General features: G+C 42.6%; 1 protein-coding gene across 3 annotated transcripts in view; it reads left to right on the top strand.

Moving 5' to 3' along the window:
* Positions 1-15,542, top strand: part of otog (otogelin) — an 82,023-nt gene that overhangs the window by 47,914 nt on the left and 18,567 nt on the right. For all 3 annotated transcript variants that reach the window (XM_079662436.1, XM_079662437.1, XM_079662435.1), the window contains exons 26-51: positions 35-169; positions 404-550; positions 792-911; positions 1,219-1,335; positions 1,541-1,697; positions 1,918-1,944; positions 2,342-2,521; positions 3,976-4,254; positions 5,574-5,691; positions 5,928-6,007; positions 6,230-9,036; positions 9,376-9,553; positions 9,654-9,805; positions 9,905-9,994; positions 10,105-10,291; positions 10,525-10,745; positions 10,963-11,101; positions 11,592-11,780; positions 12,112-12,321; positions 12,415-12,519; positions 13,353-13,457; positions 13,570-13,671; positions 14,295-14,393; positions 14,558-14,598; positions 14,813-14,888; positions 15,114-15,292. In XM_079662436.1, the coding sequence (XP_079518562.1) occupies positions 35-169; positions 404-550; positions 792-911; positions 1,219-1,335; positions 1,541-1,697; positions 1,918-1,944; positions 2,342-2,521; positions 3,976-4,254; positions 5,574-5,691; positions 5,928-6,007; positions 6,230-9,036; positions 9,376-9,553; positions 9,654-9,805; positions 9,905-9,994; positions 10,105-10,291; positions 10,525-10,745; positions 10,963-11,101; positions 11,592-11,780; positions 12,112-12,321; positions 12,415-12,519; positions 13,353-13,457; positions 13,570-13,671; positions 14,295-14,393; positions 14,558-14,598; positions 14,813-14,888; positions 15,114-15,292 (6,240 nt within the window). The remainder of the gene's footprint in view (positions 1-34; positions 170-403; positions 551-791; positions 912-1,218; positions 1,336-1,540; positions 1,698-1,917; positions 1,945-2,341; positions 2,522-3,975; positions 4,255-5,573; positions 5,692-5,927; positions 6,008-6,229; positions 9,037-9,375; positions 9,554-9,653; positions 9,806-9,904; positions 9,995-10,104; positions 10,292-10,524; positions 10,746-10,962; positions 11,102-11,591; positions 11,781-12,111; positions 12,322-12,414; positions 12,520-13,352; positions 13,458-13,569; positions 13,672-14,294; positions 14,394-14,557; positions 14,599-14,812; positions 14,889-15,113; positions 15,293-15,542) is intronic.

The following is a 15,542-nucleotide window of genomic DNA, read 5'->3' as shown; positions in this document are numbered from 1 at the left end:
TATTTTCTGTGATTATGTTTCCTCTCGTCCACAGAGCAGTGCTGATGTGATGCTCAGTGTGACAGCCGAGAACGTCGACTGCTTCGACAGCGGAGTCATCTGCAGGAAGTCTCTGCTGATCAACATCGGCAGATCTGTCGTAGTATTCGATGATGACTCTGGAAAGCCAGTAAGAGTCACTTCCAATATATTTTTCATATATATTAATGACATAGGTGGCCAGAAGCACATTTGCTGCATGAAAAGAAGCATCAATTCTAAAATACAGAATATGTGCAACTGGTTTTATTGTCTCACCGTTAAGTAGCAAAGCAAGTCATTGTCACTGGATGATTATATTTAAGTCAACTCTAGAATAGTATTCAAGAACATTTCAGTAAAATGTACGTCCCTTTTTTTGCAGAATCCATCTAGTGTGATTGACAGGAAGCAGAGGATGTTCATCTGGCCAGCCGGGTACTTCACTGTGGTTCATTTCCCAGAGGAAGAAGTCACCGTCCTCTGGGACCGAAAGACCAGCATCCACATCCAAGTCGGACCTCGCTGGCAGGTAGGACGCTGTTTCAGTGATTTCTTTCTAACAAAAGGGTCACTAAAAGCTAAAACATTAACCAATATGTGTTTTATCCATATTCAAACTACAATCAGTCAGCTTTCTGCCTCCCCCAGTACTCCCTGAAGAATATAAATATTCTCTCTGTTCTGTACAATCTGACCATATCGACTATTTTAAGAGGATATAATGTTTACGGAATTAGATATTTGAAAAGAGATGTTTGTGATGTGTTCAGGGAAAGCTGAGTGGGCTGTGTGGGAACTTTGACATGAAGACAGCGAACGAAATGCGGACACCCGACAACATCGACTCCTCGACTTCACAGGAGTTTGGAAACAGCTGGACTGCAGCAGAGGTGAGTGAAACGTGCTGTATCATCAAACATTTGTCACACTTGATTAAATGTATCAATTTATGTGCACAAACCTACAAATACCACTAGACCAGAGTATTCAGCAGCGTTAAATTGAACTAAGGACATTACTTCAAGTATATGAGGACACATACAAGGTGCTTGTATTTGTGTATTTCCAATTTATGCATCTTAATACTTCTACTCCACTAAATATTGTCTTTTTTCCACTACTGCTTTCCTGATTGTACTCCTAAGCCTCTAATAAAAAGTTGTGATTTATCACCTCTGCGTGTGTTTTTGTGTTCAGTGTGTAAACAGTCCAGATATCAGACACCCCTGCAGCCTCAGTCCGCTCAGAGAGCCCTTTGCAAAGCGGCAGTGTGGCGTCCTGCTCAGTGAGGTCTTCATGGCCTGCCACCCGGTGGTGAGTAACAGCACAACAAGCCCTCTGTCCCATTTTGAGTTTCCCAAATAAATCCCAAATAAGTACAATCTTTATTCTGGACCATTATTTCATTCGTCCTGCTCATCCTTTTGTAGGGATTTAGGGAATTGTAGGGATAGGAAATTAACTCTTTATTTTATTTCCAATAAATTACTGAAAGGTGTTCGTTCTTGTTTATGTCCAGGTGGATGTAACCTGGTTCTACATGAACTGCCTGGCTGACACGTGTGCCTGCAGTCGTGGAGGAGACTGCGAGTGTTTCTGCACCAGCGTGGCAGCGTACGCCCAGCGCTGCTGCCACCAGGGCGTCCCTGTCGACTGGCGCTCACCGTCTCTGTGCCGTAAGTCAGAACGCAAGGAGGCAAAAACCTGATCTTTTCCAGGAGTTCATTTCAATCTGAAACGGTTTCCTATAACAATAATAACCCCTATTTTTTGTAATAATCATTAACTTCTTTATTATTTCCGATATGCATCACTACATTTGGTTCTTATTTGTCTTGATTATGGAGCACTTTGTCGGCGCTATTACTATCATTAATTTTGTGCTTCTTTTCACAGCGTATGATTGTGAATTCTACAACAAAGGTACGGCAATCTTTCTACTGATCTAAAAGCCATTGAATCAACACACACACACAAATCATTTATATAAACAATACAATTTACGGTAGTTTCTTTCTTGTTTGAAGTTAATATCCAGCTGGATGTATTTTTGCTTCCGCTCCAGAGAGAAACTGGTTGATTTTGAAGGCAAAAATAGATTTGATGGGAGAGGTTACTTTCCTGCTTGATTTTCATTTGATAAAGAAGTGATCAATACAATGGTATTTGTCTTGAACCCCTAAAAAAATACATAAAACATTAAGCCGAGTAGTATGGTTTACAGCATGTGTAGCTTTTGTGATATATTATACAGGCTTTGTTTAATATGAGCAATACTACTTTGTAACAGAGCAACATTAACATGGCCTCCTGTCTTCAGTTCTGGGTAAAGGGCCCTACAGGCTGATCACCTTCAGGGACAGGACCACGCTGCTGGCAGCCAGCAGGACCAGCGGCTCTCTGTTCCTGCAGAAGGGCAGCCTCAGCACCTTCACCCCCACCCCTGGAGTCCTCTCACAGTTCATGATGACGCCGGGCCTCAGCAGAGCCCGACCACATGGTGAGTTACCTCTATTCACTCTGCACGGTTACAATTCATTTACAAAGCAGGATTCACTTCACTGGTCGAACTGACTTAGTAATTCTCTCTTTTTTCAGCGGTCAGAACTCACAGCTATTGTTCTAGTTATCTGAGAATAAGATAATGCAAATAAGCGCACAAAGATCACTTCTAAAAGATTTATTTAAATGCAGACTAAGTTCTCTATGAGAGCATCGAAGCATCCTGAAAAAAAACCTGTAGTAAAGATGTATTGCCAAAGCAATCAAATAAAAAAACGTTAAAAGATTCAAAAGACTCAAGACCTACTGTGGAAACTCTGAGCACTGTTTTTATCTTTAAAGAGCATTCTGCACATTTCCCAATATTAAGGAGTGATATCTTTAAAAAAAATCCTTGCTTTTGGAATTGCTTTTCACACTATATTTTGATATTCACTATATTGTTTCTTCTTGATCTTACAAGAACACCTACAACTGAAAGAAATACTTGATGAATCTGATGATGGAAAATGTCAATTTATAACAAGAGCCTTTTATGGGAATTAATTTGAATAACACCTTTAAACGACACAACATGTCCTTTAATTGTTACCTCTGTCCGAGTCCGGTTAGTTCATTGGCAGTCACTGCTAACACTACTTACTTTACTACACCTGGACCTAAGTGGTGAATGAAAACCTATTGACCTGGTTTCAATTTGATAACAATGTTAATCACACGTTTTTAAAATGTCATCTTTACACTGGATTTCTGATCAGCAGTCGTAAACATCCAATCACGCCATCTGTCCTTCATAATCTGTGATCTGAGAGTTACAAAGAGCCTCTGATCCAGCCAGCCGGCGTTCTCCTCTTCCATTGTTTCCTCTGTGTTAAACTGTGTTTTGGATGATTTGAGCGCCTCAGTGAAAACACTGATGGAGAAGATGGACTTGCATTGACTTCCTTTGGCAGAAGGGCTCTGAAATCAGATTGCCAAATGCTAATATGGCAACATGAGCTGCAGGCTGGTCAGAAAGCCAAGACTGGAACAAGATGGACTCGAGAGTACGCTGCAATGCTGCTGTACTCTGGCTCAGACACCCATTTATATACAGTTTATCAACAATAAAGCTTTTGTTGTGTTCTGTGAGTTACTAGAAGAGGACTCATAGAAATGCGTTTAAATTCTGCTTTTGCACTGGAATGTTAAATTCACTGTTTAAATTGTATTATTTAATACATTTCACTACAAATAAAAAGGTGTTTTGTATCTTTTTCTGCAGCTGCTTCCCCCTGTTGCAGCTGCACAATAAATAGGAAAATAAGGATTTTAACAGATTCTTCTTCTGCAAACAAAATGTATTCAGACTAAGCCACTTTCAGTTAGAGAAAAAGAATGATGAAGTTTTGAAGGAATGTTGTGTCGATGGCTCCCGATTTACTAACAATATGTTTTGCTTCTATCTCCCAGACACATCTCGGGTTTCCTTTGAGGCATCAGACCGACCCAACTACTTCCTGTACGCGAGCCCTAGCGGCCAGGTGAAGCTGGCCAAGTGGGAGGACAGCGAAGCATTCTGGGACGGAGCCACCTTCGTGCTCCACAGGAACACCTGGATCCCCGGCTACGACTCGCTGGAGTCCCACGCTAAACCCGGCTTCTTCCTGCATGCCACTCCTGCCCGCCTCCACCTGCTCAAGTACAGACACATCGACAGCTTCCGCAAGGCCACGCTGTTCAGACTCACAGGTCAGCAGCACTGACATGACCAATGTTCAGCAAACACTACACACCAACACTCAACAGAAGTGTCAGAGCTACAGATTCTGCAACTACACTGGAAGTACCAATGTGCTTAATTTAGTGCAAAACAATTGTACCAACTGATTTAAATCCATACAGAGTATGGAGACAGAAAAAACAACAACATGTATGGTGCATAACGTTTGTTGAGTGCACTCCAATGCATGTCTACAGCCGGAATCTCCATTGTGGCACAATTTATCAAAATGTATTTCATGTTAATTTTACATACATCTTGACAAGTGACAAAAATCCTTTCAAAGTTTCCTTAAATGTGCGAACAAATATTAATATTTTGGGAAATTAATTGATAGCTATTCTATTCACATAGACCCCTGTCAAATGACTGTATCCCCAGGATGCTGAAACCATTTAAGGGTTAAGATATTTGTCTCAAGTCATATTTATCCTATACAGAAAGCATACCTGCAAGAATACATCTCAGGGCTTTTTTCATTTGTCAAGGTAATGAGCTTCCTTTCCAACACACTGTTCGTAAACTTTGATGTTGACCTGACAATAGTTGGAGACACAGATAGTAGATGGCATGATGAGGTTTTAGTGATATTTTTAAACCTCAGTGTTCAGGAAGCTTTGCTCAGGGTTCAGCTGGCCATCAGGGTTCAAAGGTCAAGACTACTGCATAGCAGCCTAGGCTAATCACTGATGCTAAAAATACAGCAGCATTTGTGTTAGTTCATGGAAATGGCCTCCGAGCCAATAGCAGATTGGATTTCCTGCTGACGACAGTGAATGCCGAACACATTCAGAGCCAGCGATGAAGTCCAGCCTTCAGACAGACGGACAGAAATTGCTTTCTAAGTTCATCACATTACTGGTCTGGGAAAACATTTAAGGATAATTTTTATCCAGGCTAGATTAGAAACTTATTATAAAAGATTCCCTGCAGACTGAGGTGTCATCAGGGTGATTGTATCTTGAATTAACACTGTATAAGAAGTTTAATCAAGACTTTAAATGATATTTTAACACTTTTTCAGCAACCTAGTTTCATTAATGCTATGCATTGTTGCAAAGCATTGTTCAAAAACCCTGAACTTTATTTAAAATGTAATTTATGTTCCAAATGTTCAAAAGATACCAAGTTTGTCATGTGTATGACATGATGATACATCGAATATTTAATTTCAATTAATGTAATGCAACCATTAAAACCATGTGAATGCCTATTTAAGGGTTAACAGGGCCTTTGAGAAACAACAGTCTTGTGACACTGATGTTTGTTGTATTTTGTTTTTCATTAGGCCCCAGCCCGGATGCCCCCCCTGGTCCTCGGTGTCAGTGGAGGTATGATTCCTGCGTCATCCCCTGCTTCAAGACCTGCAGTGACCCGTCAGCTGAAGCCTGCGCCAGCATCCCACAGTGAGACCTTTGACCTTTTCCATAACTCAACTCATCTCAAACTGTTGGTACATACTCTCTACTGGATTTAGATATCTAATGTCATCCACCTGTGATCTGATGGAGCTTATTTTACCAATAAGCTTTAAATGTTGTATTTATTTTAAGTGTGTAATAAGAATAATTCCCCTCCACATCTTAATTTTGTCTATTACCATTCTTTTTTTAATGGCTTTTCCTTGTTGCTCTGTGTACAGAGTGGAAGGCTGCCTTCCTGTCTGCCCCCCACACATGGTATTGGATGAGATCACCCGTCGGTGTGTCTATGTTGAAGATTGTGAGTATCCACTGATTGATTTCAGTGGTGTATTGCATGTGAAATGTTTCAGATTTTTAAGTAAAACAGGATGTTGTGTTGTTAGATTGTTGTGGCAGGGTTACAGTGTTTGAAAGTAGGACGCATTTAAATACAAAACTGTGACAGTTATTGGTTGGGTATAAACTGTGTCTCTGTCAATCTCACTGCTTCTCTAACACACATTTTATTGTTTGGGTTCAGGCATTAAGGTTCCAGTTACTGTGCAGCCTGTAACGCCATCCACTGCTCCACTGACCTCCGCAGCTGTTCCTTCTGAAACCACCAGAGGCATTGCTCCCTCCACCACCCGCCTCCAGACCACCACCATCCACCTCCAGTCCACCACCATCACCACTACATCCTCTACCCCTCAACACACTGGTCCTACCACTAAAATGACCACAACTAGTCCTGTTGATGGCACACAGACGATCTTGTCACAGGCACCACCCGCCCCTGGCGAGCCCATCCTTCCTGTAGCTGTCTCAACTTCGGCAGCTCCTGAACTTGCTATAACAGCAGGACCTCCAACGCCCCCAACTGTCAGGCCAGATGTGGAGGAGCCACTGTCTACTGTTAAAGTGACTGAAGCCTCGTCCACCACTGTAGCAGGTACAACAGCATGGAAAACTGGAGCAGTGAGGTCCACTACCAGCCCCTTCGGCCCCAGTACGTCCAAGACGAGCAGCGCTCCTTTTGCCATCACGGCTCTCTTCTGGGTCACCTCCACTACCAAGCCCTCCGACCTCCCGAAGACACTCTTCACAACCACTGCTACAACCCTGCAACCACCTACCCCTGCAGCACAGATCACAAGCTCCATTGTACAGCCAACCACCATAAGTAACCCTCCTCCCATTGCCTTGCAACCAACCAAAGCAACCACGGAGGCTACAACACATTCAGCAGCAGTTACTCCGATATTAACCGCGTCTAGTCCAAGGCCCGCAGTAGTGTCAGAGATGTCTACAGTAACAGACAGGACTACTGTACCCAGTACTACTACCACTGCATACACAGAAACCAGCACAAAGACTGTAACAGTGGAACGACTACCCTCAACAACAACTAGACCCATCGCTCCTGGTTTACCAAGCACAGCCTCCACAACCTACTCCCCTCTGCCAACCTGGCATTCTGTCGAAACAGGAACTGTATCGTTGCCAAAAGTCACTTCAACCAGAACCACAGAATCAGTCACACCAGTTGCACCTTTCGCCACTAGTAAAACAACACTGTACGAAAGTCCAGAGACAACATCAGCAACTTCTATCACAGAGAAGATTCCGTCCAGCACTCCTGCTGAACTCAAAACCTCTACAACAATTGTTCCTGAGTTACCAATGTCAACCCCTATCCAGGTTGTTCAGACCACATCTGCACCATCTGCTCCTACCTCAAACTGGGGAACATCGACAAAGCAAGTGTCCACACTTGAATCTACTGTGAGTGAAATACCTTTAGCTACGACAACAGTTTCTGCCCCTCCCCCTTTGAAGATTACCACAACTTCTCCAGTGCCCACCACCAAAACCTATGCTGAGAGAACCTCCTGGTCTACTGCTGTCCCAACAGAAGAAACAACTAAGACCACAACTTCAAGCCCCCCAGATGTTTCAGAAGCAACCACAGTGTCCAGAGGTCCTACTGCCACAATAAAATCAACTATACCGCCGGTGTCTCCTACACAAACCACTGCTGTACCACTTTTACCAACCACTGAGAGCTCCTCCTCTCCTGCGTCTACCATGCGGACCTCTGAGCCGTTGGTCCCACCCCAATGGGAGACCTTCTCCACCCCATTCTACAGCCCTACAGTGAAGGCAACGCCAGTGGTCACTACTTTCATTCATGAAGTCACTTCTACGAAAACTACTTCAGTGCCTCAGATTCCTGTGACATCAAATCAGGTTGAAACCTCTGTAACATCAGCTGCTGCCCTAGCCCCGACCACCAAAACTACAACGTCGCCTGAAATCTCAACTTCAGAAATTGCAGCCACTACAACGAGGAAACTGGCCACACCCTCACATTCACCTGCACCTGGTAGTCCTGAGACACTTCTCACCACCATCTCTACAAGAGCTCCACCAGGTATTGTGACCACGACGCTCAGACCTGTAATTGTGCAACCTATTACAGAGACGACACTTCCAGTGACTGGCAGGGTGGAAGTGTCAACAAGATCTACAACGACACCACCTCCATCTTGGTCTCCCCTGCACACAAGGACTACTTCTGCCGCAGTTCCAAGGCCAACCACTTTCCAGGAGAAAGTCACCACCCGATTGGTGTCAACTGCTAAAGCTACACCAGCTACAACAACTACCACCATTGCAAAGACGACCACTTTAAGAACAACACCTCGAGTTACACCCACAATCACGTCGATTGAGAGGTCAACCACCAGGCCAGCCACAGCAAGGGTCACAATAACAACAAGTGTACCAGAAGTACCTTCCATATGGACCACTCTTGGCCCATCAACTGTCAAACCAAGCCCTGGCGCAATGACCACTCCAAGAGAACCATTTATAACTGTTCCAACAACTGCAGAGTCCGTGGCCCCAACGAGCAAGACAGAACTTGCTGAAACAACCCCAGCAGTTCCCATCTTGCCCACCTTACCCGTTCCAGCCACTTCTCCTACTCTGACAGCGGTCACCTCTACAGCCGCTCCAACGACCACTAACCAAGAGACAACCAGCTCTGAGAAAACCATGACAACCAAAGAGAAGGAAGTTTCAGCATCCACATCCAAATCGGTGAAGCCTCCACATGATACACACCTAATCTTCACCCAGACACCCGGTATTCACACACAATCAACTTCTTCACATCCAGAAGCAACCTCGGTCCAAGCTACTGAGCAGGACAAAGTCAATCGTACAAGTCCAGGTGCAACCACGCCTTCTGCACTGACTTTACCTCACACGACGATGGAAACAACCAGACACACAGTAGAGTCGACAACGTCTTTGGCTGTATCACCAACAAGGAGTTGTATTGTAGGTTGACATTATACATCTTTATTTTAGACATTTCAAAATAAGAGCACCAACTGCAGCTTAAATTACAGTAGATGACACATAATTGTAGCCAATTCCTCTTGCTGAAACAGGCCATGGTATTACAAGTTTCAGAAAAAAAAAGCGTATGAGTTTATGATATTTTCCCAGATATGTATCCAATAAAGTTTAGGTCAATTGTCTGTTAAGTCACTCCTTACCTTACGATGCACTCAATTAGTGATTAGTTCTTTTTATTTTCTGCTTACAAACATCTCTGTTTTTACATTTTTCTTTTGCGACTTCTGGATTTTAACATTTTGACTTCCTGCCTTTCAGCCTCCGTATGCAGAGATAGTGGATGAATGCACAAAGTACATCTGCGTTAACAACCAGCTTGTCCTGTTCAACAAATCGCAAAGCTGCCCCTTCACCTCTGAACCTCCGAACTGTGGACTGCTTGGCTTTGCCATACTGGTCAATGGAGACAAATGCTGCCCAAAGTGGGACTGTCCATGTGAGGAAAACAAACACACATCCAATGACAGTACATGTCCTAGTTTTGACATTTCTCCAAACCAGTGTTCATTCATTGATGTCTCTCCTGTGTGCTCTAGGTCGCTGCTCGATGTTTCCAGATCTGAATGTTATCACATTTGATGGGAACAGCGTTGCCATCTACAAGGCTGCCTCATACATAGTGACCCAGTTGCCCAATGAGACCGTCAGCATACTGGTTCAGGAGTGCCCTGCTGATTCAGAGTCAAACGTGAGTCAATATCTGACTTAGCAGGTTCCCGTAAAGTGATTTTAAGTTGAAGTGACTTCGTTGATTGTCTTCCATTTTGACCTGGTTTTCTTTCCAAAGCTTCTTTGGAATTTCACCAACCTCTGTTTGGTGGCACTCAACATCACGCACAAATCCAACCACATCATAATCAACAGGTTGCAGAGGAGGGTAAGAGTCACCCTTTTCTTGATTATTACTTTGTATATTAACTTTCACATACGCTTAATATTGATTTCTAAAACTAATAAGACTATGTGATATCACATGCACTCTTCCAGCTCTACGTCAACTCTCGCTACGCCAAGCCTCGATTCAAAAAGTTTGGCTTTGAGATATACGACACAGGGAACATGTACCTGATCCGCAGCCCATCTGGTCTCAAGCTGCAGTGGTACCACAGCACGGGCATGATGGTGATCGACACAGACAGCTCCAGCAACAAGCTTCAAACGATGGGCCTCTGTGGTAAGAGTAGTTGTACTCTGCAAACAATTTTCATTATACAAAATACTGTACGTTTCTCTTTAAACACCTGTATGATGTGCTGCTCACAGTTTCTCCTTACACGAGTGATCACAAACAAAGAACAAAACAATTACATCTGGAAGCAAAATCCACATAAAGTCTATGCTCAGGCATTCATATATTATGACTGAATCTTTGGTATTTCTTTCAACCCTCTCTCGCATCCAATCCAGGTTTCTGTGATGGAGACCCAACAAATGACCTGATGATGGCCAACGGCACCACTGTGGGCGCAAGCGAGGATCCGGCTATTTTCATCGATAGTTGGCAGGTTCCCAACACCACCAGCTACATCAGCCGCAGCCGCAGCCGCGAGCTCAACTGCTCCACCAGCAACTGCTCCGGCTGCATGCACATGCTGCAGAGCGACGCCTTCTCCCCCTGCCACGCCTTCGTATGTTAATCTGTAAACCTTTTTTCAGGTTCCTCTCCTCACACAAGAGCCATTGTTAGCTTGAAACTTAGACAGTCTGCTGTTAAAGATTTATTTTTGGACACAAAAAATTACTAAATGAATAACTACAAGTTACAAAAATCCTAATGTATTTAATTTATCAGCCTTAATCTTAACATAATAAGCATTATCTATGTGTGTGTTTTATTGTGTCCAGGTCCCTCCAAGCACATTTTGTGAGGTTTGGGTACGAGATGCAGAGTACGTCAACAACCAGTGTGTTGCGCTGGCTGCCTACGTGGCTTCTTGCCACAAATTCAACATCTGCATTGAATGGAGGACTCCAGATTACTGCCGTAAGATTTCTTCCTTTAACAGAGCCTTAAAATAATGTGACTCTGACAATGAGCCATCCAAATATTGCTGGTAAAACATCTGGTTAAATATCATTCACAATAAAAAAAATTGATTTGATCTGTTGGCAATGTTCATGTTATCATAGTTATTAGTACCTGGAGTTTTGGTGACACCTTTTAATTAATGCTACACAATCAATGTGACCAAAATAATACACTTTTGTGATATTATATTGATATCTATAGAAAAATGTAATAAAAAAGGTTATCATTGATTTTGTCTAATATGGTCTCCAACCATAATTGAAAAAAGGTGCAATTCAAGAGTCACTTGATAATTTACACAATCCTATCATGTTTTTTTTTTTACATAAATACTTAAATGTTTAAATATGACTGATATCATTAACACCATTATATATGAAACTCCTAATTCTAAAGTAGTGATGCGTTTAAGGGACTGACATAGTTGTTGTGTGTCATCCTGCAGCGTTTATGTGTCCCGACATTCTGCGGTATCAGGCCTGTCTGCCGGCCTGCACCTCTCAGTCCTGCCCCAACCATGACTTTGACGCGGACCCGGATCAGTGTTCAGGCCTGACTGAAGGCTGCGTGTGCCCCGCGGGAACGCTCCTCCACCGGCCGTACTCTGCCATCTGCATCTCACATGAGAAGTGTGGTAAGACACACTCTCCACTCCCTGTAGGGGAGAGAAAGAGATCTTGAACTCGAGGCAAATTAATAAGGCATGAGATTGTTAAGGGAACTTGTCATTATCTTTTTAGACAGTGCTTTTTTGTACACTCTTGAAATGACAAACCATAAACTAAAAATAATGGTGTGTGTGTGTGTGTGTGTGTGTGTGTGTGTGTGTGTGTGTGTGTGTGTGTGTGTGTGTGTGTGTGTGTGTGTGTGTGTGTGTGTGTGTGTGTGTGTGTGTGTGTGTGTGTGTGTGTGTGTGTGTGTGTGTGTGTGTGTGTGTGTGTGTGTGTGTGTGTGTGTGTGCGCAGCCTGCACTGACAGTTCTGGATTTCCTCGTGCAAACGGTGAGGTGTGGAAAGCCTCCAAAGATGCATGCTGCATTTATCGCTGCGACAACGACACCATCGTTCCCGTGGAGTACAACTGCTCCAACATGCTGTCCCTGGTGTGCCGTCGGGCAGGGGAGGTGATCATCAGCCTGGCCGACGAAACCAGTTGCTGCCCGCAGAAAGTCTGTGGTGAGGCCACCAGAGTTCCTGCACCCTGATTTAAAATCTTCTAGAGAACAGCATCAAATCAAAGGCTCATTGCATGTGTTTTTTTGTTTACAGTGTGTAACCAGAGCTTGTGTGACCTGCTCCCTCCTGAGTGTAAATACGGAGAGAAGGTGGTGTCGTACTACAGACAGGACTCCTGCTGTCCGGACTTCATCTGTGGTGAGTCTCCTCGCCGATCAGTAAAGTGATGGCTTTATATTTGTTGTCAAACGGATGAGCTGTGTCAGATGTTATGTTCTTCATCTTCGATGTACGGAAGCTCTGAGAGGAAAGTGAAGAAATCAAAAATTCTGGTGACCCATTTTCTTTGTCTTACTTAAAGTGAAAAAAGACATCTTATCTACTGTGTTATTGAATTGAGAGTTAGGGTAAGATTTTTTTAATCTGTTAAAACAGGTGGGTGAAAAAGTTTGGCAGGTGATTCTTTTTTTTTCATCAGAATATTTTTCTCTTGTGTTGTAATGCTGATTTGTGCCACAAGAGGCTGAAGTGCACCACTATCAAACACACCCATGTTTTTTTCTAGGTCTTTTTCCATTGTGTGTTAGCAAGTTATGTAACTTTACTGTCATGTCATCCTTTTGTCTACCAAACATAAATGTTTTTATTTCAAGCAGGGGGAGTGGTGCACTTCCTCCTCATGTGTCCAAAATGAGAAATACAACAACAAAATAATAAATAACCTTTCTCAGCTCTTTAAAAGTGCAATGAATTGTTAGATTAAATAAAAAAATAAAATGTCAATATTTGTTTTGTTTTTACCTGTTGATTTCAGGAGCTTTAGAGATGTTTTAACCTTTGGACAGTGCCAGGCTAGCTGTTTCCCACCATTTTGACTCTTAATGTTAACCTTAACTAATCGTCACTGGTTTAATCTTGAATGTACGGATATGGGAACAGTCAAATTTGTATATAATTCTGGACAAGAAAGCGAATAAGGATATTTCCTTAAATATATATTTCCTATTACTTTGATATTTAATTTTTTGCAGAGTGTGATCCTGAACTCTGTGAGTCGGAGGTGCCCTCGTGCAGAGAGGACCAGACGTTGATCGCCACCAGAGCCGACGGCAGCTGCTGCCTTGCTTACATCTGCAGTCAGTACAGAAATGAACTGCCATCTTCTGCTTCTTATTTTATGATGAGGGTAACTTTAGCAGGTTAGCTTGAAGCCATCAGTGTGATGAATGATGTGTGTGTTTCATGCAGTATGTTCTTCCTGCTCGGAGATGCCTCCTCTCTGCCATGATGGCGAGGTGCTGACAGTGGACGCTAACGCCACGGACCGATGCTGCCCCGCCTACCAATGTGGTCAGGGAACAAACAAACACTTTGTCATTTTTGTGTTACCTTTTTCTATTTCTACATTTACAGGGTGGACATTTCAACATTTAAAAAAAAAAATAAGATGAGGATTTCTGTTAAAAATCTCATATTTGGTTCATAAGTTTGGAGCCAGAGTAAGGGTTATATTTGCTTTGCTGTTTTGGTGCATAACAATAAAGATAGTGAAAGCAAATAAAAGATAATGCTTCACAGGAAGCTAAATACAATATAATAGTTACAAATACAAATATATAAAAATATATAAACACAATGTATCAATGCGACAGCTTTACAATGCGACAGCTGTACAGTTTTGCAAAGACATGCTAAAAATAGACCAGGGAATGTGCAAACATTTGAGAGAATATGTGCAGTGACATTATAATCCAAAAGGTGTTGGTAAAAGGCACAGTTGGAAACTTTAATAAAAGGTGCCAACTGAACCTTGTATGTAATGAATTGTGATGAAAAAGAGACTTTACATTAATGTATCGTGTAATGTGAATTGGGCGTGATGAGAGTTAGTGTCAGGGTTCTCTCTATTGAATACAGCATGCTATGAATTCATAAATGACTTGCATATTTTAGCTTTGTGTGTGTGTGTGCAGTGTGTGAGCCCCACAGGTGCCCTCAGCTCAGTTGTCCTGTTGGGATGTCGGTGGTGTCTGTGTCCAGTCCGAGTCGCTGCTGTCCTAACCAAACATGCGGTAGGACTATTAAAAACCTCCCACAGAAAAAATTGCCACCTACATTTTAAATAGTTTTGATTTGACCTTGACTTGGGAAATTGTATATGACAGTGTAGAATTTGGTTTAAAGCTGTAAAGTCTGAAATGTGAAGATGATGACCAGTCACACTTTTTATTTTCAGAGTGCTCCTGCGATAAGATGACCTCGCCAAAATGTGGCCTGGTAAGTCATGACTTATTTATTAAGTGTGTTTGGACATGTAATGATGTATATTATATACTGTACTATCTATTTATAACTTTATTTACAGTTTGTGTTCTCACGTACTCTCGTATTTGTTGTGCCATTTCTGAAGTAATTTCTGTTCACCTGTGTCCTTGGTTCCATGTGTGTTATACTCTATGTGAACCCAGTTTGGTCACTTTGTGTTCTGCAGGGAGAGGCCGCCCAACTGGACCGGGCCTTCCTATCTGACCCACAGAACCGGTGCGCCTGCAAAAGATACAAGTGTGGTAAGAACAGCAAATTCAAATGATAGACAATCAAAAATATAGCTAATTTTTCCAAAAGCAAGGAAATGTATTGCAATTTAGAAATGTTAAAAGCACTAAAATAATTAACAGTAAAGTACAAAAAGTAAAAAATGTTTTAATTATTGATTATATTAATTGACAGTTTGCCATCTAACATTAAAGACATTGACCGCTGACCTTTGCCATTATTGTGTGTGTGTTCAGTGCGAGAGGCGGTGTGTGTGTTTGGGGAGCGTGGCGTCCTAAGACCGGGTCAGACTCTGGTGGATCACCAGGACGACGGCCTGTGTCACAGCAGGACATGCAGCCGGAGCCTGGACCCGGCGAGCGGCTTCCATCTGCTGCGCTCCAGCAGCCTCAACTGCTCCGCCCACTGCCAGCCAGTAGGAACACAATCACAAACAACAAACCTACAGTACACACATACAAAGTACATACGAAGGAATATAGATTTGTAATAGAATTTATATAACAAATATTTTTAAATAAAAACATTTTTCATATCATTCACTAAAAGGGACAAACACGTCGGCATAACAAACATCTGTGAATCTGGACAGCGGCACTCATTACAGTGGGAGCGAAACACACATACTCACATATCTATATGTAAATAAACACATATCTTCATAT

The sequence above is a fragment of the Notothenia rossii genome (genome assembly GCF_949606895.1).
Source record: "Notothenia rossii genome assembly, chromosome: 2".
Classification (NCBI taxonomy): domain Eukaryota; kingdom Metazoa; phylum Chordata; class Actinopteri; order Perciformes; family Nototheniidae; genus Notothenia; species Notothenia rossii.
The sequence above is the reverse complement of the archived record's forward strand: the minus strand, read 5'-3'. Positions and strand labels throughout refer to the sequence as shown.